Source organism: Diadema antillarum, unplaced genomic scaffold (genome assembly GCF_040938485.1).
Source record: "Diadema antillarum isolate AM-2024a unplaced genomic scaffold, OU_Dant_1.0 scf00000099, whole genome shotgun sequence".
Taxonomy (NCBI): Eukaryota; Metazoa; Echinodermata; class Echinoidea; order Diadematoida; family Diadematidae; genus Diadema; species Diadema antillarum.
In genome coordinates this window covers 4,411,315-4,437,259 of record NW_027270988.1, presented here as the reverse complement: position 1 = coordinate 4,437,259, position 25,945 = coordinate 4,411,315, and the positions used below count along the sequence as shown (strand labels likewise).

Sequence of the window (25,945 nt, the reverse complement as noted above, 5' to 3'; positions counted from 1 at the left end):
ACACTGTTATGTCGCTGTGGTGGTGGCCGTGTTGTTTGACCACAAAGTTGCATGTCTTACATTATGACAGTGTTATAGAGATTAAATCGATATGTGTAGGCCTATTGCTTTCTCGCTGTTGTTTTGAAGGGCGCTCTCGTGCGACGGATGACGCTTAGAGAGGCATCATTCTATTGCATGTACATATACTAAACATCTTATTACATACTGAACATATTGAATCATTTTTTTTTCTCAATCACTATGCAGCTGTATTCAACACCAAGAACCATCGTTCCACCCAAGCATTTCTGTTTCTTTTTAGTCTTCTTGCAGTCATTCGAATTTTTTCTTTGTTACTCGAATACCTATTCTAGAACATAAATTGGCGTTTATTTTTTTCACATATCACATGACATTGTTATATTATGTTATATTATGTGTATAACTGCGATTTTCTGCATCTTAATGATTGATTCCTTTCTTACAGTAAACTGATTAATCACCACTCAATTGTTTTTGCATCTAGAATAGTAAGGAAAAGACACAGTAATCAACAATAATTCACCTTAACATAAGTGTACAAAAAAACAAACATGAAAGCAATGCTATTCTCTTTGTCATGTACAATGTATACTCAAATATCGTCATGATGGTCATGTTTCCTACTTGCGGCAATGAAACTCGTGTTTGAGACTCTCTCTACGCCTTACTACCTTTCTACTTATCTGTCTTTCCTTTCTTTTTCTTTTCCCGTTTCTCTCTTTGTTTTTTCAAGAAAAGACGGTTTGTATTTTTTTCATTTGATTTTTTTAATGTTGTAAAGCCTGTCAATGATTTCATTCTCAAACATTGCAGCAACGAAGTGTTCAATATCGATGGTCAGTTTAGCATTGAGGTTCATCTTACACGGAAAACCGGAAACATGAAATGTTGCAGTTTCTTTTGACATTCTTTATTCGTTCTCATTTCGTTAACAAATACGCATTCGCATATTTCTAAAGTGAGAGTACATCAAAATAACAACTTCAATACATTAAACTGAATTCATCAAGCATCATATACACACGAGTAACAATGGTGGTATCTAAGAAAAGAAGAAATAAGACATGGACTCCTTTAACTCCTTACAAATAATACTTCCATTGCCATCAAATTATTTGAAAAATAAAATGACAAGAAATAAAACAAAACTGATACCATATCGCATTTGTCAATGTATCATTTGTCTTAAAAAATGTTCTTCGCCTGTTTATTTCCTCTTGCTGATCACAATTTGGTATGGTGTCAGCAAACGTCCAGCGACTGTTTTAGGAATGGTTTTGCAGAGGTTCTCGCTCTCTTTGCCCGGTACCTTGGAGAAGGTATAGTTCTGGAGGAACCAGGAGAAGATGAGGAAGAGATCGGCCTTAGCAACCGCCTCTCCGAGACAGCTACGGCGACCTGCTCCGAAGGGCATGAAGCTGGGAGGGTGCTGGCGAACGGTTCTTCCATCATCTAGGAAGTGTTCTGTAATCAAGTATTATTTGGATAGGAATGGAAAATAGCTCGTTCGTAAATTGGAATATAATTATTATGATGACATCATGACATTAGTGGAATTGATCCTGTCTGTTGCCCACTTGTCTTACTCAAGAAATGTCAGGGCATACACTTATCGCGATTTACTGAATGATCAACTCAAAGTACAATGTACAATTATTGTATTCGGGCTGTATTACCGCCCCCCCCCCAAAAAAAAAAAAAAAAAAAATCAACGCATTATACATTGCTTTTAATTGGCAAATCTTATTACTGAATGGATCGTGTCAAACATTGTTCCAGATAATAACTCTTTGTTACGAAACAAGAATAATTACTAAATTTACATAACATTCTCTAAGCAGTCATTGACAGGATAGTATTATGTTAAAATCAATACTTTTCCTTTTGCGAAAGAGAAAAAACTTTGGAAAAAAGACATCAGACTCTGCAAATTTTCTTACAGTGAACATCGCGTTACTGAATAAGCCGTAGTACTATTTTTTGAACAATTCAAAAGTGTTGTTGTCGGGGGTATTCTTAACAGCAGATATACTTTAACTGAAAGAATCTTTGTTCAAATTCATCAAAATCATATTTCTTTGTATAGGGTGTTCTTACTCATCACACGTGAGAAATCAAAAGAGTGTTTCATCAAATAAATGCACTTAGACTCATCATGAAAAAATAACAAAAATAATGTCTTTCAGACTAAACTTGTAATCCCAATTCTGTTGGTAATGTTCTCTCTTACGGTAGAGTGTAGGAAGCTAAATTGACATGTCGGATTTTTCTTTGATTATTTTTCACCTCGGGAAACATCAATGAGATCACTGCCTGCACTGACAAGACTTTAAAAAGTGTAACAACAACAAAAATCGAACAATGTCTGCTTATTTGCATTAATCGTCCTACTCAATGAAGTCAAACGATATACAATTCTCTCACGGATTTACCTAAATAATCTCATTTTTTCCAGCTTAATGGATTTACATGCTGCTATGTCAACGATGCTTTATTGTTGTTGTGTTTGTGTCTTTCTGTGTGTGTGTGTGTGTGTGTGTGTGTGTGTGTGTGTGTGTGTGTGTGTGTTTGTGTTTTAGGCGGTTCTTTTCACCTGGCTTGAACGATTCCGGATCACTCCATTCGTTGGGGTCAAAGTGCATGGAGTGGATGTTGAGCATGACGGTGGTTCCTTTTGGTATGGAGTAGCCACCTGCAGGGGAAGTGTGTTATTTCAATCATAAATGTGATTCACTGTGAATCAAAGCTGTGCCACAAGAAATGATGACTAAATCACGTTTTTTTTTTAGTAAGTTCTTCCATCAAGACATCTTCTTTAAACCTACGAATACACAGTGAGCAGCACACACTATTACATGATTGAATCCTTTACATCAATGGATTTGCCATCCTCAACAGTTGTATTTCCACTAAAAGGACAAAATGTGAAATAGAACATACCAGATCTATTTGCTTTTAACTGCCTCAGTAAACTAACACGACTTTCGTTATCGCTGATGTCCTAGCGACTTATATGAACCGGAGAAATACATTCACAAAATAGTTTATGGTCGCAAATACATTTGTATTATTCTGTAGGTAGTCAGCATAGAATGGTGAACGATAAACCTTGTCTTCATCCAAGTTTGTAATAGCTTGTCTTTCGGTGTTAACTCTAAATCTTGAATGCGGTAAAGCAGCGAGTGAACTTACGAAGTGTAGTATCGCGAGTGGTAGAATGAGGCAGGGCCATTGGCACAATAGTGCTGTACCGCATCACTTCGTACAGTGTGGCCTCGGTGTACGGCAGCGTCCCGCGGTCCTCTATGGTTGGTACACGATCACGGCCGACCACGGAGTCGATCTCCGACTGGACTTTCTTCTGCACCTCAGGTGTCTCGGCAAGGCAGGCAAAGGCCCAATACAGTGTGTCGATAGTGGTCTGAGTACCAGCTGGATTTGGGGGAATAGATGCGGGAGTGGTGTATCAAAATGGCAGATGTGAAACTATTATTCATGGACGCTCGGTTCAGAAAATTGTGTCAAACGAAAGACATCTTTCAAATATAGTATTACCACTTACACTAAAATGACATGTCTCACACAAAACAGAGTTGAAACAACAGTACCTGAGAGTGAGGTGAAAACAAACACATATACACATTAATTATATGTATACACACAAAAACCCAAAGACAACCTGTCATCATCATCACTGTCATCTTCATCATCATCATCACCATCATCATCATCGTTATCTTCGCTGGTGTTGGACAGTTCACTTCCTTCATGGTTTTCTTCCTAACCATGCTAACCCTTTGGTCAATGTGGGTAACATCAACCACTCTTCTGTCTTCTTTGATTGTTTCTTCCTATGCCTTTCTGGGTCTTCCACGTAGGATTCTTCCCAGCAGCTAACGGGAAATTCAGTATCCTCTGCAGCGAGCGAGTATCTTCTCTCTTAGCCATAGCTGTAGTCTCAACTCCTCTGGCATCTAATCCGTCTCCAAGGTAACAGAACTTGTCCACATCTTCAAACTTTTTATTCAGGAGTCCGAGTTCCCCTTTTTTTGTGTGGATGTGTAATAGTTCTCCGTCGATTAATGATGATTATGGTGGGGGTTTTTTTATATTCTTGAATCAAGTATCTTCTTATATTTTACTTAATTCTCATACTTTTTTTTTCATTTTATTTTCATACTTCTCATTTATGAACATTACAACAGAAACCAGACAAGTTCTTTTACCTTGTGAACAATGTGCAGAAAACAAACAATATACATGGTGATAACACAGTAATTACATGTAATGATAACTGGTCAAAATCGAAATCGAAATGGGGTTGATCAAAGAGAAGTATGACGGGACCTACATGAAAGCGAGCTTGTTTGGCTGTAAGCCCCGAGTAATCAGTGTTTGTGAAAAAGAAACGGAGAACGGATAGAAGACCAGAATGATGATGTAAGGTTGCCAAATTTTATGTAATAAAAAAGAAGAAGAAAAAGAAGTAGAAGAAAAACAAACAAACTATACATTAATATGAACTTACTGTGACCGAGCCATCATTATTATACAGCCTACTTTGGTGTATATACTATAAACTATTGTTGCATTAAAACTTTCACCAGGATATGATCAGTAAGACACAAAAAGTAACATGTACAACTATTAAGCCATTTGGTGCCTGCCGTCAAGCTCTGCATAGAAGGTTAGAGAGGGGCAGAGGGAAAGCGGAAGAGAGGGAAACGAAGTAGAGTGTGGAATTGCTAATGATGAATTCAGAGAGCCCCATGGCAAGACCCTAAATGGAATCTGTAACGTGTTGACAAAATGTTTGATTGGACAATAACATACCACAGTATTACATAAGACATTACGACTGTTCAGTGTCTGCAAAATATGCACTCAATAAAAACTCTTTTAATTTATAGTCCATGGGCCAGGCCAGATATTGGTACCATCTGAGGTGGCAAAACCTTTTTGGTGTCATTTTGTTTGTCGGGCATAGATATGCTTATCAAGCTATGATAGCATTTCCAAATGAGTAGCTTAGTCATAGTAAATGAATTTTTAACCAATTTGGTCTCGTTGTTATATCCCTATACTTCTGAATCGAAACTAACCGCCATACAAAGAAGAGCACTGTCTTCTGTATGTTCCATAGAGCTGTAAAATGCAGCTCTATGGTATGTTCACAGGTGTTCTGTTGTAAACGCGGTGCGCTTAGTCTTTATTCAAGGCAGCGAAGGGAATATCCAAAGGTTATGATGTCCACAGCGCTTAGTCTTTATTCTAGACGGCGAAGGGAATGTCCAAAGCGTATGATACAGTGTATATCCTTTTATCTAAAAACAACAACAACAACAAAAGCAATTCCTCGTGAATTTTACCGTATCTTTCAATTATTTATCATTTTCCGGCGAAAACGCTACGGTTAAAACGTTGATACCACGCCAATGTCGCTTTATATCCCTCCAACAATGAAAGATAATGCAAAAACAATGTACCGGTACACTACAATACATTATAATAAATAACATCGTAAATGAACAGAGTGATTTTTGTTTGAAACTGATGTATTTGTTGATAGGGTGGTATAAAAACAGTATAGATAATCCCTTTTATGAGGAACTTTAGATATGATAACGGTACATTGGTCTAGTTAAAGAACTATGCGCACCGCGTCACAGCTGTGGACATCATAACCCTTTGGATATTCCCTTCGCTGCCTTGAATAAAGACTAAGCGCACCGCGTTTACAACAGAACACCTGTGGACATACAGAAGGCAGTGTTCTTCTTTGTATAGCGGTTCAGTTTCGATTCAGAAGTATAGGGATATAAATACGAGACCAAATTGGTTAAAAATTCATTTATTATGACTAAGCTACTCATTTGGAAATGCTATCATAGCTTGATAAGCATATCTATGCCCGACAAACAAAATGACACCAAAAAGGATGTGCCACCTCAGATGGTACTAACAACCCATTTTTTGGGTCTTGGCCCATGGACTATTACGTTTAAAGGAATATAAAGACGAGCAGCTTGTTATTTCGGGGGAGAGGTCATTCCAGTATCTAGGGCCCGTATACATTATCGTTTTTTTAGCGAAAATTGTTCGAGTACGTGGAAGGTGAAATGCGTCACTTTGGCGGGTAGGATAATTATGAATCAAATAGTTTTTTCTGAACATGCTAGTAAAAACATCCGGTAACTCGTTGGCAGAAAATCTGTACATAAATATGCCGACGTTGTAACTGAACAGATCTGATATTTTCAGTATTTTATTTTTCAAAAATAAATCATTCGTGTGGGACAAATATCCGACATGGTTGATATTTCTGATGGCACGTTTTTGAATACGGAACAGTATATCAAGAAGATTTCTAGTTGCATTCCCCCACACAAGAATACCATAATTAAGGTACGGAGTAATCAAAGTAGAATAAAGATTAAGCAGAATTTGACTTGGAGAAACACTCTTAAGTTTATTAAGAACACCCGTATTTTTAGAAAGAATATTACTTAAATAACTAACGTGGGATTTCCAAGATAAATCACTATCAATAAAAAGCCCTAAAAATTTTATACGACTGACTTGATTTAATTCAGTTTCATTAAACTTAATATGAAAAGGAAGGGTTTTAAGACTATTGCTAAAAAGCATACAATGAGTTTTATCAATATTAAGTGACAATTTGTTGGCGTATATCCAAGATTGCACAGATTTAAGTTCTTTATTCACTGTGTTAACAAGAGTATAAGGATCTCTGTGTGTAAAAAACAGATTGGAGTCGTCAGCAAAACATATAAAGGAAAGAATTGGCGAGGAACTAGGAAGATCGTTAATGCACAAAATGAACAATAGTGGGCCTAGTAAGGAGCCCTGTGGAACACCACATGAAATTAACTTTAACTGAGAATCACGGCCATTTATACTCACAAATTGTTTTCTGTTTGATAAATAATCTCGAAACCAGTCCAAAGCCTTCCCACGTATACCATAATGTCGTAGCTTGTAAATCAAAATATCGTGGTCAATTGTGTCGAAGGCCTTCGAAAAATCAAGAAAAACTCCAATAGTGTGGGAGACATCATCTATAGCATGAGCAACTTTATGGATAAAAGTGAGTAAGGCATGGGTCGTACTGTGGTTTTTCCTAAAACCAAACTGGGAGTTACAAAAAACTTCACTCTTTTCGAGAAATTTGTGTGTGCGCGTATATACCAACCTTTCAAGAAGTTTTGAAAATGAAGTTAACAAAGATATAGGGCGGTAATTTGTCACAGATTCTTTTTGTCCTTTTTTTAAAAATTGGTACTACTTTAGCTATTTTCATTTTTTGTGGAACTATGCCAGTAGATAACGATAAATTAAAAATGTGTGTTAATGGTATAACTATTTCATTAATGATGTTTTTAAGGAGAAAATTGGTGATTCCATCACATCCAGAGCTTTTCTTAGTGTTCAAGTTTTGCACTATATCTTTGATTTCTTCTTCAATGACAGGTTCCAAAAAAAGAGACTGCTGATTCTGGTCTTTTAGAAAGTAATAAAAATCAGTATTTGAATGCGGAATACTGCTGGCAAGATTAGGTCCTATGCTTACAAAGTATTCATTGAATACTTCTGCCACATCAGCTTCATCTTCAATGTACTTATCATTATTAATAATATGCCTAGGTGGTTCGATGTTATTTTTAGTGTTCAGCGCTTCATTTATCACCTTCCACGTACTCTTGATGTCATTTTTATGCTTGATAAATTGCTTTGAAAAATGCATTCGTTTGGCTAAACGTATGGATGATGTAAGAACGTTGCGATAATGCACATACCGAGACCGAGTTCGACTGTTAGGATCACTTCGGTATTTGTAGAAAAGAGCATTTTTACGGTTAATAGAGCTCAGGAGAGATTTCGTAATCCATGGTTTCTTTGGAACCTTTTTACGGTTTAAACGAGTAAATGGCTTAACGGGTATAATGGAATTGAATGCGGATGATAATATTTGTGAAAAGTGTTCAAAAGCTAAATTTGCATCACTTTGGTTATTAACAATTGACCAATTAACGGATCCTAGTCTCTCCCTAAGCCTATTAAGATTAGTTTCTGACATTTCTCGAAAACCAGAATTGGGCGAATAAAAAGAGGCATTACTTATGTTAACATTGGGCAGAACAGCGAAAATCGGAAAATGATCGGATACATCAGACACTATTACACCAAACGTGATATTGGAAAGAACTATTAACAAAAATGTTGTCAATTAGAGTTGCTGTGACATCTGAAATTCGAGTGGGCTTCTTTATAAGAGGTGAAAAGGACTCGGATAACATCACATTGAGGAAATCTTGGCATGCGGAGTTGGTATGACAGTCTAAAAGGTTGAAATTGAAGTCACCCATGATGAAACAACTTTTATTCTCCAAATATTTATCAGCTAAAAGTACGGATAAAGATTCAATAAATTCAGTGGGGCTTGTATTTGGAGGTCTGTATATTTCACCGACAACAATACTTTTTCTATTTGGAACCCTAATTTCAATGAAAATACTCTCAATAACTTCAGACATTAAACTGAATTCGTCTAAGAGTTCATAATTCAAATTCTGAGTGACGTAAAGCCCAACTCCGCCGCCTTTTTTACCTGCCCTGTTTTTTGTCAAAAGTGTGAAGCCATCAATGGTAAATAGCGAAGAAGGTGATGTTTCATTTAACCAGGTTTCACTGATTCCGATAACCTGACTATCAAATTTAACTTGATTCACGAACATATTGAATTGATCAAAGTTTTTGTTTATACTCCTTATGTTAAAGTGCGAAATAAAAAATTGGTTTGGATTAGAATGAGATAATGAAATTATGTCGTCTTCAATGTGGTATTCTGTAGGTGGTGTTTGACGACTGGTGTCGTTTACATCAGAATCAAGTATCAGTTCGTGAGCTTGTGAGTTCAAAAAACTAATTATATCAGGGTTCTTACCCGCTTCGCTATTTGTGGCATGTACGGGTACATCCTCTTTGTCTTGTGCATAAGCAGACATAACAACGATTCCATTATTCATATCATTCACACTATTTGACTCAGCCATTGTGAAAAAGTTTCAGAACAGTGGGTATTACATAAACTTGTTGACACAAAACTCTGCTTTTGAACTTGTTTGCTGCTTGCTGTTTAGGGAGAAGACGACATTCACCTGTTTGAGTTATATAAGATGCTTGAGTAGCTGGCAAAGGAATGTCTTTAAACAAAACATGAGCAAGCATTATGCGTAAACCAAGCTTGAAGTGCGAGTACGATTTTTGTCTTGAGGTAGGGATTTCACGGGATGATTTACAAAGAAAAATACCTGTGTTTGTCAGTACAAGCAGCAAGAAAACTGTATAAAAAGCAGGGAGAGACACTGGAATGACTATTTTCCCCTTTGAAGAAATGTGACACATTTGAGTAGCTACGTACGTACAGACATTGACAGCAAAAATGTCGGTAATACAGTGTAAGATTTGTTGACCAATACCTCCGAAAATCGTCAGTGTTTGACGATAGAATTGTGACGAAATAATTATGCGAAGATAGTTGAGGCGAGCAGGTTCACCCCCTTCCACCCTCACCCCATGGGGGAATCCCCCTCATACTTATCTCAGTAAACGCTTGTCATAAACATCATCATACAAAAATATGAATTGGGCGCAAATTAGGGCGAGGAGTTACAAAAAACAAGATTATGACACAATCGACAGCTACATGCATATTTATTTCATTTTTGTCTTATCAATTACCAGAAAATATATCGATGATTGTCATCAAGATGTGAGCATCGGAAAGCTTGTCCACATTTTCACCTTCCCTTTTGGCGTCCTCCTGGGTCTTTAGCATCATGCTGTAGAAATCATTGATGTTTTCTGAAATGAAAATGAAAAAGAAGACAGAAAGAGAGAGAAAAAGACAAAAGAAAGAGAGAGCGAGAGAAGAAGAAGAAGAAGAAGAAGGATTCATTTTAAGCAGCCTTAAAGATATTTCGCACACACATGACTAGATGTAGACATTTTTTTTTACAAAGAAATTTCATTCAATTATTAACATTCAGTTACAAATAAACATCACATCATACGACACATAAAGACAAATAATACAATTTGACAGACAGCTACAAACAGTCTAAATCATATGAATACGATTCCAGTTAATATTGGATTTTCAGACATAATTATATTCATCTACTTTCTCCGCTTGTTTTAAAAATTGACAAAATTGGCGAAAATCTAATGAGATGGACTACATCTAGTTCTAATGCACCAGATGTAGAAATGACATGTGTAAGACACATTTTTCGAGACAAGCATTGACTAGCGGGAAATTGTATGCAATTATTGTAACAGTGAATAATGACCATGAAATCAGCAGTAAATTGTACTCATTATTTACAGTATAATGTTTAAAGTTAATGTTTATCATTCTCAACAGAGCACCAGCACAGAAGTGTTAGAAGGGGTATAATCTGCTTCAGTGATATTTCTAGTTTACTTGCCGCTTGTTATTTAAAAGCCTTCTGAATATAGACGCGCGATGTGAATCACAGTACCAAAGAGGCTAATGGTACATTGCATTACCGATAGAGCTCTTTGGATAGCACGCAGTGATCCGACAGATCTTCGTATATTATCATTATTATTTTCTTCTTCTTTTTTTACCATGAACCCGCCTGACCAGTGTGGCATCTATTCATCATCTGGGTTCACATTTACAGCACCCGTATTTGCAATGTACACAGTACAAAATACACAGGGAGAAAACGAGAAATTGCATGGCTCTCATCGGATATGCAGTAGTTAACTGTTGAATGATTACTAAATCACGTTTTTTTTAGTAAGTTCTTCCATCAAGACATCTTCTTTAAACCTACGAATACACGGTGAAAGAAAAAGGAAGAATTAACGTATACCTGGATCGTATTTCTTTTCCCGGTGCTCGGCCAACTCGGCGTTGATCATATCTTTGAAGGCCTCTATTCCTTCCTTGATAAGGCGTGGACCCGAGGTTGGTATATACCTCGCCCACCTAAAGAAGTCAGCCGCCAGACCCAGCCCGACACTTTCGTTCCCCTCATCGTTTATTTCCATCCATGCTTTGACTTTCGGGTCGTGCAGCTCATAGCTACAATGGAGTTCAACAGTTGAAATTGTGAGGAAATACTTTCAATTCTTTCAGGAAATGAATCAAATCTAAACTGCAGCGACGTTGATACACCTTCAAAGAGAAAGATTGTAATTAAAGCGATAAACAGTTGTAAGTAGAAAGAGTTTCGTTGCATCAACACATTTTATTCAGAGCTCTTATTTTGAGTTTTAATTCAATAGACATGCTAACTTACCTAAATGTGTTTTGAGGTTGTCTGAAATTTTAGTTCAGTATTGAGTATTCTATTTAGATATTTAGGAGAAGATGTAGTCATAAAAAGCATTTAATTGACAGATTTTAAAATTTTGAAGATCAAAATTGTATTAATCGATATCCAGCTTCCTATTGAAAACTGATGAATGGGAACAAGAGTTAGAATATTTCAACGAATTAAAAACTGAAGGATATATCACAAGATCAAGGGCCAATTGGTAAAATACGGAGAACAAAATGTAGAATAAATTCATGTCTTTGGGGGGAGATCAATGTTGACATACCACACCAAATTTATCTACTAGGATGATATCATTTTGAATTGCAGAAAAGATATACGTAATGCTGAAAATTATTTCTCGAAAAACTATACAGCTGAAAACCCCCATTAATAATTTTGACTGAATTTTCATCATTAAATCACCCGAAAATTATCTACAGATTTGCAACAAAAATGTGCAGGTGAAATTTCACTTCAAACTACGCCCTATAGTAACACCACTGGTACTAATGGTTTTCACTCTGAATTCTATCAGTTTTATTTGATACTTAGGACAAAGTCTGATTTAAAGTCTTCATTATTTTTTTTTACACAATAGAGTAACATTTGATAAAAGGAAATGCGTTATGTATCGTATTCCACATTAGGATAAACATCTATTATACCTATAGAATTGGCGACCGATACTGATTTTAGATACAGATTATAAAATAATTGCGAATTATTTAGCTTAGCCAAGTTTCAGTTAGGGAGGAAAAAGCAAATTGAAAGAAAATCAGTGAATAACAGTAACGAAATAAAGACGCAACAAGAATATGCAATATCTAATTTGTTCGACATCATCAGAGTATATCGATATTTACACCGAAAACTATGCGACAAGATGAATTATTTCAGTCACTCATATATGAATAGAAATGAGTAGATGCATGTAATCAAAATTTAGACTAGTTTAAAAAGTACGATGACAAAGTACAATCTAATCTGAATAAAAAACTTCGTTATTGGCAATACAAAATGTTATATAGAATACAATGTACTAGTAATTAAGGTTGATAAACAATGGGCATATCTGACCATCATCTCTTAGTACATTATTTGTTCGAGCTCCATAGAAACAATTTCTGGGTTTTCTCTGTTTACAATTTAGAACTGTTGTATGTATTCATATATTCAATCTGTATTACTTCTCTGACATTTAGCGCAACATAATGGAAGGAAGGAATTCCCATGAGTGAAATAATTGAATAAACATGTGTTTCTATGTGAAGAGAGAATATGCTTGTCATTTTTATTTTAAACATAAAGAGATAATTCGACGGGAGGTTAGGGCATCTACCAACCTTCAGTAATTTTTCAATAATTCAATGATCAGAAAACAAGCAGATGTTACAGTATGTCACGGTGTGACTACTTGGCCTGAAGAAGTCCATCACAAGAGTGGATGGAAGCTCGCCAAACTTACTAAGGGTTGACCTTTGATCATCCCGACCAATGAAAGTTTTTTTTTATCATTAAGAGACAACACGTACAATAAATCACAGTTCTTATATCAAAGCGACTTGACACAAAACGTTGTGATGTACTAATGACCTATAACAACAACAAACGAACCCGAACGTGGCTGAGAAGGAGTTCACATGCAGGTAAAGAAAACATTTTCACATCAAGATACCTCATCCCAAAGCACATCTGTGTGAGGACATTGTACATCAGAAGGGTTAAGAGAAGTCTTGGATCGATCGGTTTTCCCTCATTCTCGGCCAACTCCTTTTCCAATTTTGGGTAGACATTGGTAATCAGTTTCTGCAAAGGCTTGCCCGTTGCAAAGTGCCTGGAAATGAAGTAAGATGTAACTAATAAGTTAATTTGTTGAAGTTCATGTAATATGAAGTGAATGATTAAACAAGAATAATTTTGAATAAATTTAACTGGACGAAAGACGTACATGTATACATTAGCAATCATCCAATTAAAAAAAAACACACACACACTTCAAACTGCTATCTGCTCTATCTAATTTCATAGCAACATTTTCGACTTTTTAATCACTCTGCTGTAGTTCATTCTCTGCACAAAAAGCTCAGGTGTTCCAGTTTGATTGATAATTTGATTAATAATTTTCATTATGAGCTGTGGTTAATAATGGTGGATTTGTCTTCAAAACACAAATCATTTTCAAAGAATGGACACGCTTTCTTTGACATGTAGAGAGACTGCATTTGTTTCGGCATAGCTTCCCAGACGAGGTAAATCAAAATAGTGGAATTGTAGTCTTTCTTGAAGGAGCTTCGAGTGGAATGTGAGTAGGATCACCCCCTTTTTTTTGCATACACTTCATAACCAACTGATAACTGTAGTGAAGCAGATTGGGTGGTTAACTTGAATACCAAGCTAATAGACTTGTTTTTAAGCTCTCAACTCGCTTCTATATGGATTGGGATTGTGAAATGCAACAGGATGACGCCACTCTGAAGTTCCGCGCATGTGTAATACCTCCCTTCCCTACGAAACAACTGCTATACTGGAATGTCGAGTAAACTTGACTGCGGTCTTTTCCTTTTTTCTTTCCAAGCCGAAACCTTACGCTATGTGTGTGGTTGCAATATTATTAATCATAGATAAAACATCCTTCTAGCTTGAAATTCATGCCATGTAATCAAACAATATCGTGTCTCATACCTCCTGCAGTATATCATGAAGAATGTTTTCAGCTTTGAGAAAGATGAACAAGAAGACAGGCTGATAACTTGTGGTAATTTCTATTGTTTGCCTTCTGAAGATTATTACTTCACGACTGGTGTTAGAATCATGCTTTACGCAATGATAAACTGATTTCAAGATATGCAGGGGCTATTTACAAATTAAAGCATTTTTTTTTTCAATTAGAATACTTTTGTCGCTATATTCACCTATAATTTAACCATATCTAAATTTCGGAATACTTGCGTGGGAAAGCTCAGCCAAGATCAGTATTGATAAGCTATTGATCACCCAAAAGGGAGCTTTAAGACGTAAATATGGACGTAAATTATGTGCGCATACTGATTCACTTTTCTTAGAAAGTAAATTCTGAAAAATGCAGTACATGATTTGTATTTAATGAATTTAGGAGTTTTGATGCATAATAGTTGTGAATTGCCTGAAGTCTTGGAGTCTTTATTTAAGAAAAAAAAAAAGAAATACATAAATATCCAACAAGACAGAGTGATATGTACCATATACCAAAAATTAGATTATAATTTTTTGCAAAATACTTATATCTCTTATGTTCATTTAAACGTAAGCATAAAGATACGTTTTTTTTTTCTCTCTGTTTTTGGCAATCTGGTGACAGCATGAATCAACAGATGATTTGAAATATAACTGCCTAAGACTCTTCTCCATGGTTGCTGAACAGGTTCACATGGTCTCATTTCCAGCATTTTTTTCTTTCATATTTTCTTTTTCTTGTATAATTTTCTTTTCTCTCACAGCTGCAGGCAATGCCATTGTTTTCTACTTGATGCCGTTCCAACGACATTATTGTTGCTGTTTTCTCTTTCTCCTTCTTTTTTTCTCTCTCTTTTTTTGTGTGTGCGTGCACACATGCTTGTCCAGGTGCACCTGCGTACGTGCAGTGTGTGTTTGTGTGTGAGTGATTGTGTTTCTGATTTTTTTTTTTTCCTGGGGATCTACTCCCACAAGCATTTCCTTCTATGTACGTTCCCCCACATAAAATCTTAATCATCCAATATGAACGTAACGTACTCTAGATTGGTTTTAAATTCATTCTGTGACATGAAATATAATTCAAAGTCTCGATAAGTATATGAATTTACGAAAATATTATGTTACTTCTCTTTGATATCTGGATGTACGTTACAAATATAACACTGTATGATTTGTGAGGAAACTTAATAAAAGAAATTAAACGAAAATGAGTCTGATCATAATAGTATGCAAAATTTATCCCTGGACATTTCCTGAGATCAATGGTAGTGTTAGCTCACCCAAATGAACTGTGAATGGGACCTGTTAATGCACGTATAGTGATGTCAAGACCTACATACCTGAGGGCTGTATGTCCAAGTTTCCGATGGAGTTTCCACGTGTCGGAGTAAGAACTCATTGCGATGTCCTTAAACCCATCACTGAACACCTCGACTGCACGTAAAAAACAAAAACATAACAACAACATAACAACAACATACAAATCCATTAACAATAACCCAAAACAAAAACTCACAACAGGATGTATACGCTTAAAAAGTATGTTGACCTCATTACAATACATCTATACATCTTTGATAAGAGACGAGCTAGACTTCCGACAATAAGCCGATAAGCAATGATAAAACTGATTCAACTGCATAAACTAAATGCGTTTAAACTTATGTTAACATCACGGAAACAACTATTATACATCAACCCTCTGTACAGCAAACACGAAACCATCTTTCATTCTCTTGTTATTGTGCTAGTGCTACTACATCCTCTACAACAACTACACCAGCAACTGCTCCTGCTATCAATCAGTATACCGGTATCATACATATGCACACACGCACACGCACACGCACACTCACACACATACACATATGTATAGTATTGGCATTGCCACAGTGAAATCTAAACACAAAGGCAAGGGAAATCAAGTCATTTCCTCCTATACCGGGTGTCCCAAAAAAAGCGGAACGGTGGGTTTTCAGTACTTTGCGTTCTAAAAGTGATATATTTTTTGACATCATTAGAAAGAGAATTTTCCGCAGAAGACAATGATACCAAAATCATTAAATTTGGTTCAGTATTTTTTATTCTACGCCAATTTCTGAAAATGCAGTCATTTTCAAATTTCGTCGGATTTGGGGGACTTATGAGATAATAATTTGAGTGCAACACGCGATCCATACGCTGAATATTGTGTAAGCTCGGTGATCCATGTCAACAAAAGATACAGCTCTCACTTTGGGCACTGGCCAGGAAAAAGCAGTGTGTGTCTGTTTGTGCGCGCGCCCAATATGAAAGCGTTATCTTTTGTTGACATGGATCAACGAGCTTATACAATTCGCCGTACGGAACGCGTGTCGCATCCAAATTATTATCTCATAAGTCGCAAAAAATTGAAAATGACTGCATTTACAGAAATTGGCGTAGAATAAAAAGTAATGAACCAAATTTAATGATTTTGGTATCATAGTCTTCTGCGAAAAAATTTCTTTCTAATGATGTCAAAAAATATATCACTTTTAGAACGCAAGGTACTGAAAATCCACCGTTCCGCTTTCTTGGGACACCCGGTATATATACCGTACTGCAAATAGATGATTATATTGAAGATATGCAGTCTTTAAATTCACTTCAACGTTCTTAACGACATAATCTATACATTTGGATGTAATTACTGTTGCACAGCGCCAAACAAAACAATCATCTTTTTCTCGACTTACAAGAGTAAAAGTCTGGGCGACCGGCGAACTCCACACTTTGTTTCACGACAGCCTCTTTGATAACGTCTTTGCGATTTAAGACCACCATCCATCGCTCCCCAATTTTCAGCCCGAAGATGTCACCGTATTTCTTCGCCCAGTTGCCGAATACAACTTCAGGACTATCGTTCATATCTGAAATCACGAGTGATGGGGAAAAATGAGAGAATCAAAGAATATCATGAGGTCCTTTTTGATAGAAAGTATACACCACTAGTAAATGTAACATCCTGCATGCATATCATTGATTTGTACCATATGATTATTCAATGCTTCTGCAAATTAGCTTCATTATAATATTTCCCTTCTTTAGTTCTTGGTCACTGCATACGTGGTGTTTGAAGCGTTTATCATGCCTGCCAACTTTCACATAATAATCATAGTTTAATGTATAATATTAATGTTTAATGATATGATTTTAGCTATGTGTGTGTGTGTTTTTTTTTTTGTTTTTTTTTTTTTGCTTTTCTGTCAGTGTCGGTCTCGTGAGCTTTTTTTTATTTGGGGTCATCCCACCGGACCGACACCCACGAGTCATACGGTCCACGAGACCGACATAAAAAATAGGTCCATGAGTCATACAGCCCAGTAGTTATTATGGCTCACGAGTCATACAGCCCACGAGTTCGACACTACGCAGAAAAGGCTAACGAGACCGACACTGCGCAAAGAAAGCCCACGAGACCGACACCACACAATTAAGGCTTATGAGACCGACAGTACGCAAAAAAGGCTCACGAGACCGACACTATGTAAAGAAAGCCCACGAGACCGACATTAGGCAAAGAAAGCCCACGAAAACGACAGGATGAACAGCACCATCAACATATCAATTACAAGTATTGACATGTACATGATGTTCCATGAAGGGGGAAAACAATAGTGGCTGGTGCAATTTCGTCACGCTAACGAGCGAGAGATTGTAACTAATTGAACAGCGACATCAACGACATCAAGTATGTATTTCTGGGGTCATCCCACCAGACCGACACCCACGAGTCATACGGTCCACGAGACCGACATCAAAAATAGGTCCATGAGTCATACAGGCCATGAGTTATACGGCTCACGAGTCATACAGTCCATGAGTTCGACACTACGCAGAAAAGGCTCACGAGACCGACACTAGGCAAAGAAAGCCCACGGGACCGACACTAGACAAAGAAGGCTCACGAGACCGACACTAGGCCACGAAAGCCCACGAGACCGACACTAGGAACAGAACTTAGAAGGCTCACGAGACCGACAAAATGAACAGCTTCATCTACATATCAATTACATATATGTACCTGTACAGGATGTTCCATGAAGGGGAAAATACATACTGGCGGATGCAATTTCGTCACGCTAGAGCGAGAGATTGTAACTAATTGAACAGCACCATCTACATATCAACGACATCAAGTATGTATTTCTACACGTGTGGCTTTGGGGGCACGTCACGAGACGACACCCACGAGTCATACAGCCCACGAGTCATACAGCTCACAAGTCATACAGCCCATGAGTTATACAGCTCACGAGGCATACATCCCATTAGTTCGACACTAAGCTAACAAGGCCCGTGAGACCGACACATTAAGCCCCGTGTTGTATCTGTCGAACTGGTGGGCTATTTTTGCCTATAGCGTCGAACTCATGGGCTGTATTACTAGTGAGCTGTATGAATCATGGACCTGTTTTCCATGTCGAACTCGTGGGCTGTATGACTCGTGGGTGTCGGTCTGGTGGGATGACCCCGTGGCTTTTAGGGGGCAATTCTGTCACGCTACGGGGAGCGACATTGTTATCATTGAAAAAAAATAAATTGTCCTCTTCATGGGATGCCCTCCCCCCAAAAAAGTATGAACGAACAATAGAGGACAAGAACGATGTATATGGTTTGATTCTAGATGCCATCGTGCTATTTTCATTAGGCTTTCCCAATTTATAGCTTGACGGTGGACAGGATGTAAGTTTTCTTTCTCCCTTTTCTTTTTTGCTTCACTCGTTAAGTAGGCCTTATTTGATATCCTATCCGCCTGCTTATACCCGCCTGCTTAAGAGTTCAATTTGTATTTTCTCTGTAACTATAATGTATGACAATCAACGGATAAAACGTTTTATATCGTTACAGCGATTCACCTCGATTTGTGGCTTGTAGAATTATTCTCCTCTAATTATTCTCATGAAATAGAATAGCTGTAAAATTCATGGATGTATCTTCTTTTTCCGAACCCTTAACGCTACCTTGATATCATAGACGATTACATAATTTTCCGTGAATTATACTAAATCATTGCATATGACTACTCCCCTCAATATCATGTAAAGCTGGTGTGCACTGCAACACTGACCATTTTATGAAATATTTTCTTGTAAACTTCATCTCATCAAGTAGGTGTGTACCGGTAGTCTTTTACGGAAAGAAAAAGGAGGGTGTTTTGGCGTTTCGAAATTAATGTGGAAAGATCTCATGCACACTTTTACTGAATTTTGATATTTTTTTTTTCACAAACACTCACACACGCAAACACAATTAAAGATCTTGAACAGTTCAGGGGGTGAGGGAGGGCAAATAACGGGGTAATACCCTAGCAACTCTTCTTTTCCATCTCTCATTATCGTCCTTATGCTATTATCTGGACACCGTATACAATTAATTGGTCTATAGGTGGCGCTGCTCATCCTGTCGGTCTCGTGGGCCTTCTTTGCCTAGTGTCAGTTTCGTGAGCCTCTTTTGCCTAGTGTCGGTCTCGTGAGCCTTTTAAGCGTAGTGTCGGTCTCATGGGCTTTGTCTGCTTAGTGACAGTCTCATGAGCCTTCTGAGCGTATTGTCGAACTCATGGGCTGTATGACTCGTGAGGTGTATAACTCATGGGCTGTATGACTCGTGAGGTGTATGACTCGTGGGCTGTATGACTTGTGGGCTGTATGACTCGTTGAGGTGTATGACTCGTGGGCTGTATGACTTGTGGGCTGTATGACTTGTGGGCTGTATGACTCATGGGTGTCGGTCTCATGACGTGGACCAGTATTTCTACACTTGTGGCTTTTGGGGCAGTTCTGTCACGCTACACTGAGCGACATTGTTACCGTTTTCTTTTTCAAAATATAATTGTACTCCTCATGGGACCCCTCCCAGAAAAATAAAGAAAAGAGGACAAGAACGATATGTATATATATATATATATATATATATATATATATATATATATATATGTTTAATCTTAGATCTTTGGCAATGGCACCGTGCTATTTTTTTTTTAATAGGCTTTCACAATTTCCAGCAAGAAGATGGAGAGGATGTAAGTTTCTTCTTTTCCTTTTCTTTCTCGCTTTTTCACAAACACACTCGCAAACATGAAATAAGTTGAACATTTCAGGGGGTGAGGGAGGGCAACTGACAGAGTAACACCCACCAACTCTCCTTTTCCATCTCTCATATCTTCCTTGTGCCATTATCTGGACATCCTGTACAAATAATTGGTCTACAGGTGCGCTGTTCATCCTGTTGGTCTCGTGGGCCTCTTTTGCCTAGTGTCGACCTCGTGAGCCTTTTTTGCTTAGTGTGAATCTCGTGAGCCTTTTTTTTTTTTTTTTTTTTGCTTAGTGTCGGTCTTGCGAGCCTTTTTGGCGTAGTGTCGGTCTCATGGGCTTTGTTTGCTCATTGTCGGTCTTATGAGCCTTTTCTGCGTAATGACGAACTCATGGGCTGTATAATTCGTGGGCTTATTTTACTTAATGTCGAACTCGTGGTGTTTATTCAATTTAGTGTCGAACTCGTGGGGTGTATAACTAGCGGGCTGTATGACTTGTGAGGTGTATGACTCATGGGCTGTATGACGTGTGGGCTGTATGACTCGTGGGTGTCGGTCTCGTGACGTGTACCCTTTTATTTTGCGTAGTGTCGAACTCGTGGGCTTTAGTGTCTAACTCGTAGGCTGTATAACTAGAGGGATTTATGACTTGTGGACTGTATGACTCGTGGGCTGTATGGCTTGTGTGGAGTGTGAAGGTTTTGATAAACAACTTTGATTTTACGGACGAGAAAGTGATGGAATTGTTTGTCCGCCCGAGAAGTTCAAATATGATTTGGAAATGCAGGGAGTTTCAGTTTGTGTTATTATTTGGGGCTAAATACCAAAGAACATCTCAAGAAAGTTTGTTTCGCAGCAGATAGCGTACTGCTCCTTTTGTCAACAGAGACGTCTTCAATATTGCCTTGCAATAGAGTTTACAAAATTGATATTTGTTAATGAACACATTGATATGGCTGAATTGATGAATATCGTGTATTGGCAAGAAATATTTCTGGAATCACGGGTAATTTTGATAGATCTAAGTGTGTTAATAGCCTGATGTTTTTGTTCATATATGCTATTTTGATCTCTAGGTCAGAAAATTACTTACCAACGAGAGAAAACATAAGTAAAGATCATTTCGGACTTTAGAGAGGATGAACAAACTTAAGCATGAAAAGCTGGTCGCATTTACATTTTACAAACATGGGAGTACATAGACCATCACGAGTGATTGACTTGGTCCACTTCTATATACCACTATATTTTGCTTTATAAGTTAAGCCATTACGGCATTCGTGGGACAGCTCTAGATTGGTTTAAAGACTACCTTACTAATGGAAAGCAATATGTTTATTTAAACGGCTACGAGTCTCTCTTGAAAACAACTTCTTGTGGTGTCCCCCAGGGTTCCCTACTTGGCCCGTTATTTTTTTATTTTGTACATAAACGACCTCCAAAATTCGTCTCAGATTCTTTCTTTCACATGCTTTGCTGACGACACAAATTTATTTCTTTCACATCATAACTCTAACACGCTTATACATTGTGATTATGTTAAACGATGAACTGAAACTTGTTCAGTCCTGGATCCACGCAAATAAGTTGTCACTAAATATTGATAAGACGCATATTATGCTGTTCAGCAAAAACGTGCCATGAGAATTATCAATATCTATCTCATACAAATGAATTTTTTTTTCACAACAATAAAATTTTGAAATTGATTGATTTGTTTGATTACAACCTAGGTATTTTTATGTATGAATACTCAACGAATGATCTTCCTGATGTTTTACTTCACATGTTCAAAAGAAACTTCTCAGTTGACAATTATCCCACCCGCCAACGGGACGCTTATCACCTTCCACGTACTCGCACAATTTTCGCGATGAAAACAATTATGTATGCGGGACGGAAATACTCGAACGATCTCCCCTCTGAACTCACAGGTTGTTTATCACTATCATCCTTTAAATGCAAATTAAGACAGTATTTATTGAATAATTACATTAATTCAGCTCATTGAAATTCTGTTTTGTGCTGTCCAGGACTATACCGCTGTACTGTACTCCAGGGTTGTTGTCATGTTAAACCAGATTTTAAGAGGCCAGCCTGTTTGCGCCCTCAAATTCTGTCACTGTGTTCATGACCTATTGTATATTCTTCCTTCTTTAAAGACAATTGGGGCGAGGTAACAGCTGGTATCTTAATTCTCACTGCACTGTAACTGGTTGTTGAATGTCTTCCTTTTTTTTTGGGGGGGGGGATTTGCAGGTGCCTGTGTTCCCTTCTTAATACACGCAATGTATAAATTTCAAATACTGTCTAAACCGTATCATTGTTACTATATATTGAGTCATATTGTTATTATTGCCAGAACGACAATGGTTCATCCGCCTACAGCATGTGGCTTATCCGACCCCAAAACCTGCATTAGAGAAGAATTTGCTATATAACTGTATAATTGTACTTTTTATTTTTTGTTTTTCTCTATGTTTCGGTCATTGTCGTACCCTTTAACTTCAAATTTAACTTTAAATTCATAGATTCCAAACTTCATAGATCGACCACTATATGTTGTATATATTTGCAATATTCTATGTATGTCTCCAGCTGGATATCATGTATTTCATTTAATTTTGTTGTATTTGATGTATTTTTTCATCGAGAAATATGAAAATAAATTGAAATTGAAAATTTACTCCGGCCTATTTCCTATTTCCAACACATTCTGAGTCTTGAATTCTGTATGTTCGTGGCGTTGCTTATATCTCATTCAAATATTCCAGTCAGGAATGTGGGCAGAAGTGGACACCGGATGAGATAGTGATGTGGGATGAATAGGTGGAACAGGATGTGTATTGGGCTCCTTGAATGTATACGTGCCGTGTGTGTGTGTGTGTGTGTGTGTGTGTAAGGGGGGTGTATTGTGTGTGCGTGTGTGTGTGCGTGTGTGTGTGAAGAATATGAGGAACATTGACATTCCATAACGTTCAATTCTTCTTTGATTGAAAGAAACAAACCCAGTACATACACTGTACTGCTTGAGGTTTTTTTCAATGAATCAATCATCATTCATCAACACATTTACTGCAGGGAATATATGGGTAAATATCAAACATGGCTTATGAATATGTACAAGGAAATGGCAAAACCAATGCCTGAAATCTACCAATAAGAGAATAAGTTTCTTATTTCAATGTTTTTGTCAATATCATGAATAATACAGAAAGAATGACTAATTCAAAAGAAAAAAAATACCTAAACGACACCGAAACAAAAGTACAAAGGTCACTAAAGTCAACGTGAAAATAGAAAGAAATTCCACGATTTTTGTACATCATGGAAGATGTATATGTGCTCTTTCCTTATGCTAGAAAAATAAAAATATGCCAAATTTTCGTACACACGTCATTTTTACATAATAACATCACAAAGATTTGTAACTTTTGAAAAGATTTTCGATTTTCATCCAACTTGACAGTTGTTTTCTGATATTTCTGCATTCAGTATATCCACACAAAAATTCTATGCATTTGGGATACATTTCCCTTTAATGCACTGAATATTTGGAGTAAATTTTGTATACACCAAGTAGCAGCTACGTCAGCCAAGTCTCAGGCAACCGCATAGTCATCATAAAGAGATCTATTTGAATACTATGCTGGTCGTGAACCGGGCTACTCTGAGATCCACGTAGGATTATAATAATTGGCAATCAAGAGAAAACTTCCTTTTGGCACAGGCTTGCGAAATGTGCGTGCATCCGTGCATCTGTGCGTACAATCAAAGTCAACAAGGGCAGGGTTATAGACAGTAGTTATACTGCAAAATTAGTGGGGGTGGCTGTCCCAATCTTTCCGCAAGCAGCTCTTCGCAGTGGTTTGCTGCATGAACAATTTTATATGCGTTAGTCCATGACCATGATCTAAATAACGTTCCTAAAATAACTTATAGTGAGCAATGACTCTAGACTCTAACCAACTCGTCGGGTAAACGATACGACAGATTTAAACCACTAGATGTCGTCATATTCAGTAACATCTCGCTATGTATATCTGAGATAGAATCAAACGTATATTTATAAAGTTGCACAGAATATTCCACCAAATGCTGCTTCGTTGATTCATGTATTAATGTAATATTGTTTTGCTTTCAAGCGTTTTACTCCGCCAAAGGTCAACAGCTTCATGGTAGCCTTTCCTCAAGTCTGCACGTAGCTGTATTTTACATTTTTATAATAGTTCTAGCACACTTGGGTAGGAACTTTCCCATCTAAAAGCGTTTTTTTCCCTTCCAGGACAGCTCGTGGATCGGTCTTTCAGAAGAACTCCAAGATCGGTTTACATTATAACTTTTTGTTTATATAGACCTAATGAACCCCCATTGATTATTACATTATTTTCCCTCTCGAATATGTTTTTTTTTTTTTTTTAATTTTCCTGTTTCTTTTAACAACCTAATCTTCTTAACGCGACACTTTTTGAATCATGCAACTCTGCTGCTGAGATGGAAGCCAATATGGCAGGATTATCATATCAATAACTACCGGTATGTGGGGTATTGATTTGATAGGAACCAAGTGATAAGGGATTGGTTTAGGGATTAAGTCCGAAGAATTTGTGTATTAGCTATACACTCAGCGTGATGGAGAATACATGTAGGTACGTAAGGCTGCGTTCACATAGAAGTATACTATTCGAGTATTCGGGCTCGTTTTTCGAGGGCACGCGAATAGCTTGAATCGAACGATAGGATTTCCTCACACCGGTTCACATAGGAGGGCACTATTCGAAAGTACCGAATAGCTGCGAAAAGTATAGCAAAGTGGGAATCGAGCTTGTTCGATTTTCTTGCAGCGTATACCGTCTCTCGTTTATGAAATAATGACACTTTTGGTCTGGATTTGCCCTTTAACAAAAATAAGCATGTAGACTGACATTCTGATGCAGTTTAGAAATTGTTAATAAGATTTGCTGGGATGTAGGAGGAAGAAATCCTCACTGCATGGGATGGTGAAGTGACGGTGCGGGTGATGGTGTACTTGGTGCCCGAATACCGAATACCGAATACCAAATACCAAATACCGAATACCGAATACCGAATACCGAATACCGAATACCGAATACCGAATACGAATACCGAATACCGAATACCGAATACCGAATACCGAATACCGAATACTTCTAGACTCTATGTGAACGCAGCCTAATGCACTCTTCGTAAGCTTGTTCCCATAGTAAAACTAGTCTAACATGTCCAAGCGCAGTGGCTGTGCATGTAGAGAGAGCCGCTTACCAAAGATGCTTCCTACGAGCGGAAGACCTCGCGGCCCAGGAGGGAATCCACTCGGCCGCATGACGCTCCAGATCGCCATCGAAGTCAGGATGACTCCAAGAGCGGCAGTGATGGTCAAGGCATTGACCTGTCCGAAACTGGACTCCGAAATCACTCCGAACATATCGATCATGATGGCGTATATAGATACCTGCTGAAACATGTGAAATGTCAATGCAGTATTTGGCTTTACCACATTGTGAGCACAAGAGAGGGGCTGGTATGTACCACTGCGATAAGCACAGTTCCATGCACTAATGCTCCCTCACTATTTCTAATGTGCATACGTCACATGTGGGATCTGCGTAGAAATCCCTATTCCACACTTCGTGCATGACAATCAAAGCGCTCTTGCGTATACATGTACATTGTCCTATTCAGAAGCAGATATTGGTACATGTACGAAATCAATTGAATCCAGTTCTGTCGGTTTTTACATTGTTCGTACTTCCATTGA

General features: G+C 37.6%; 1 protein-coding gene across 1 annotated transcript; it reads right to left on the bottom strand.

Annotated features, from left to right (window-relative positions):
- Positions 1-1,188: 1,188 nt before the first annotated feature.
- On the bottom strand, positions 1,189-25,688 carry LOC139718711 (steroid 17-alpha-hydroxylase/17,20 lyase-like). Its single transcript, XM_071630173.1, has 9 exons — positions 25,450-25,688; positions 16,829-17,002; positions 15,452-15,545; positions 13,075-13,233; positions 10,950-11,161; positions 9,787-9,909; positions 3,217-3,456; positions 2,618-2,716; positions 1,189-1,488 (listed from the first exon to the last, which is right to left on the bottom strand). Exons 1-9 carry the CDS (start codon positions 25,649-25,651, stop codon positions 1,232-1,234), a joined length of 1,560 nt encoding a protein of 519 aa, XP_071486274.1. The 5' UTR covers positions 25,652-25,688; the 3' UTR covers positions 1,189-1,231.
- Positions 25,689-25,945: the final 257 nt, after the last annotated feature.

Excerpts from the sequence above, each read along its gene's own strand:
- LOC139718711 (XM_071630173.1), bottom strand. The coding sequence starts at position 25,651 with ATGTTTCAGCAGGTATCTATATACGCCATCATGATCGATATGTTCGGA. Across the intron at positions 11,162-13,074 it reads CAGATGTGCTTTGGGATGAG|CTATGAGCTGCACGACCCGA; the intron begins GTATCTTGATGT and ends ACTCCATTGTAG. Across the intron at positions 2,717-3,216 it reads CACTCGCGATACTACACTTC|GTGGCTACTCCATACCAAAA; the intron begins GTAAGTTCACTC and ends CTTCCCCTGCAG.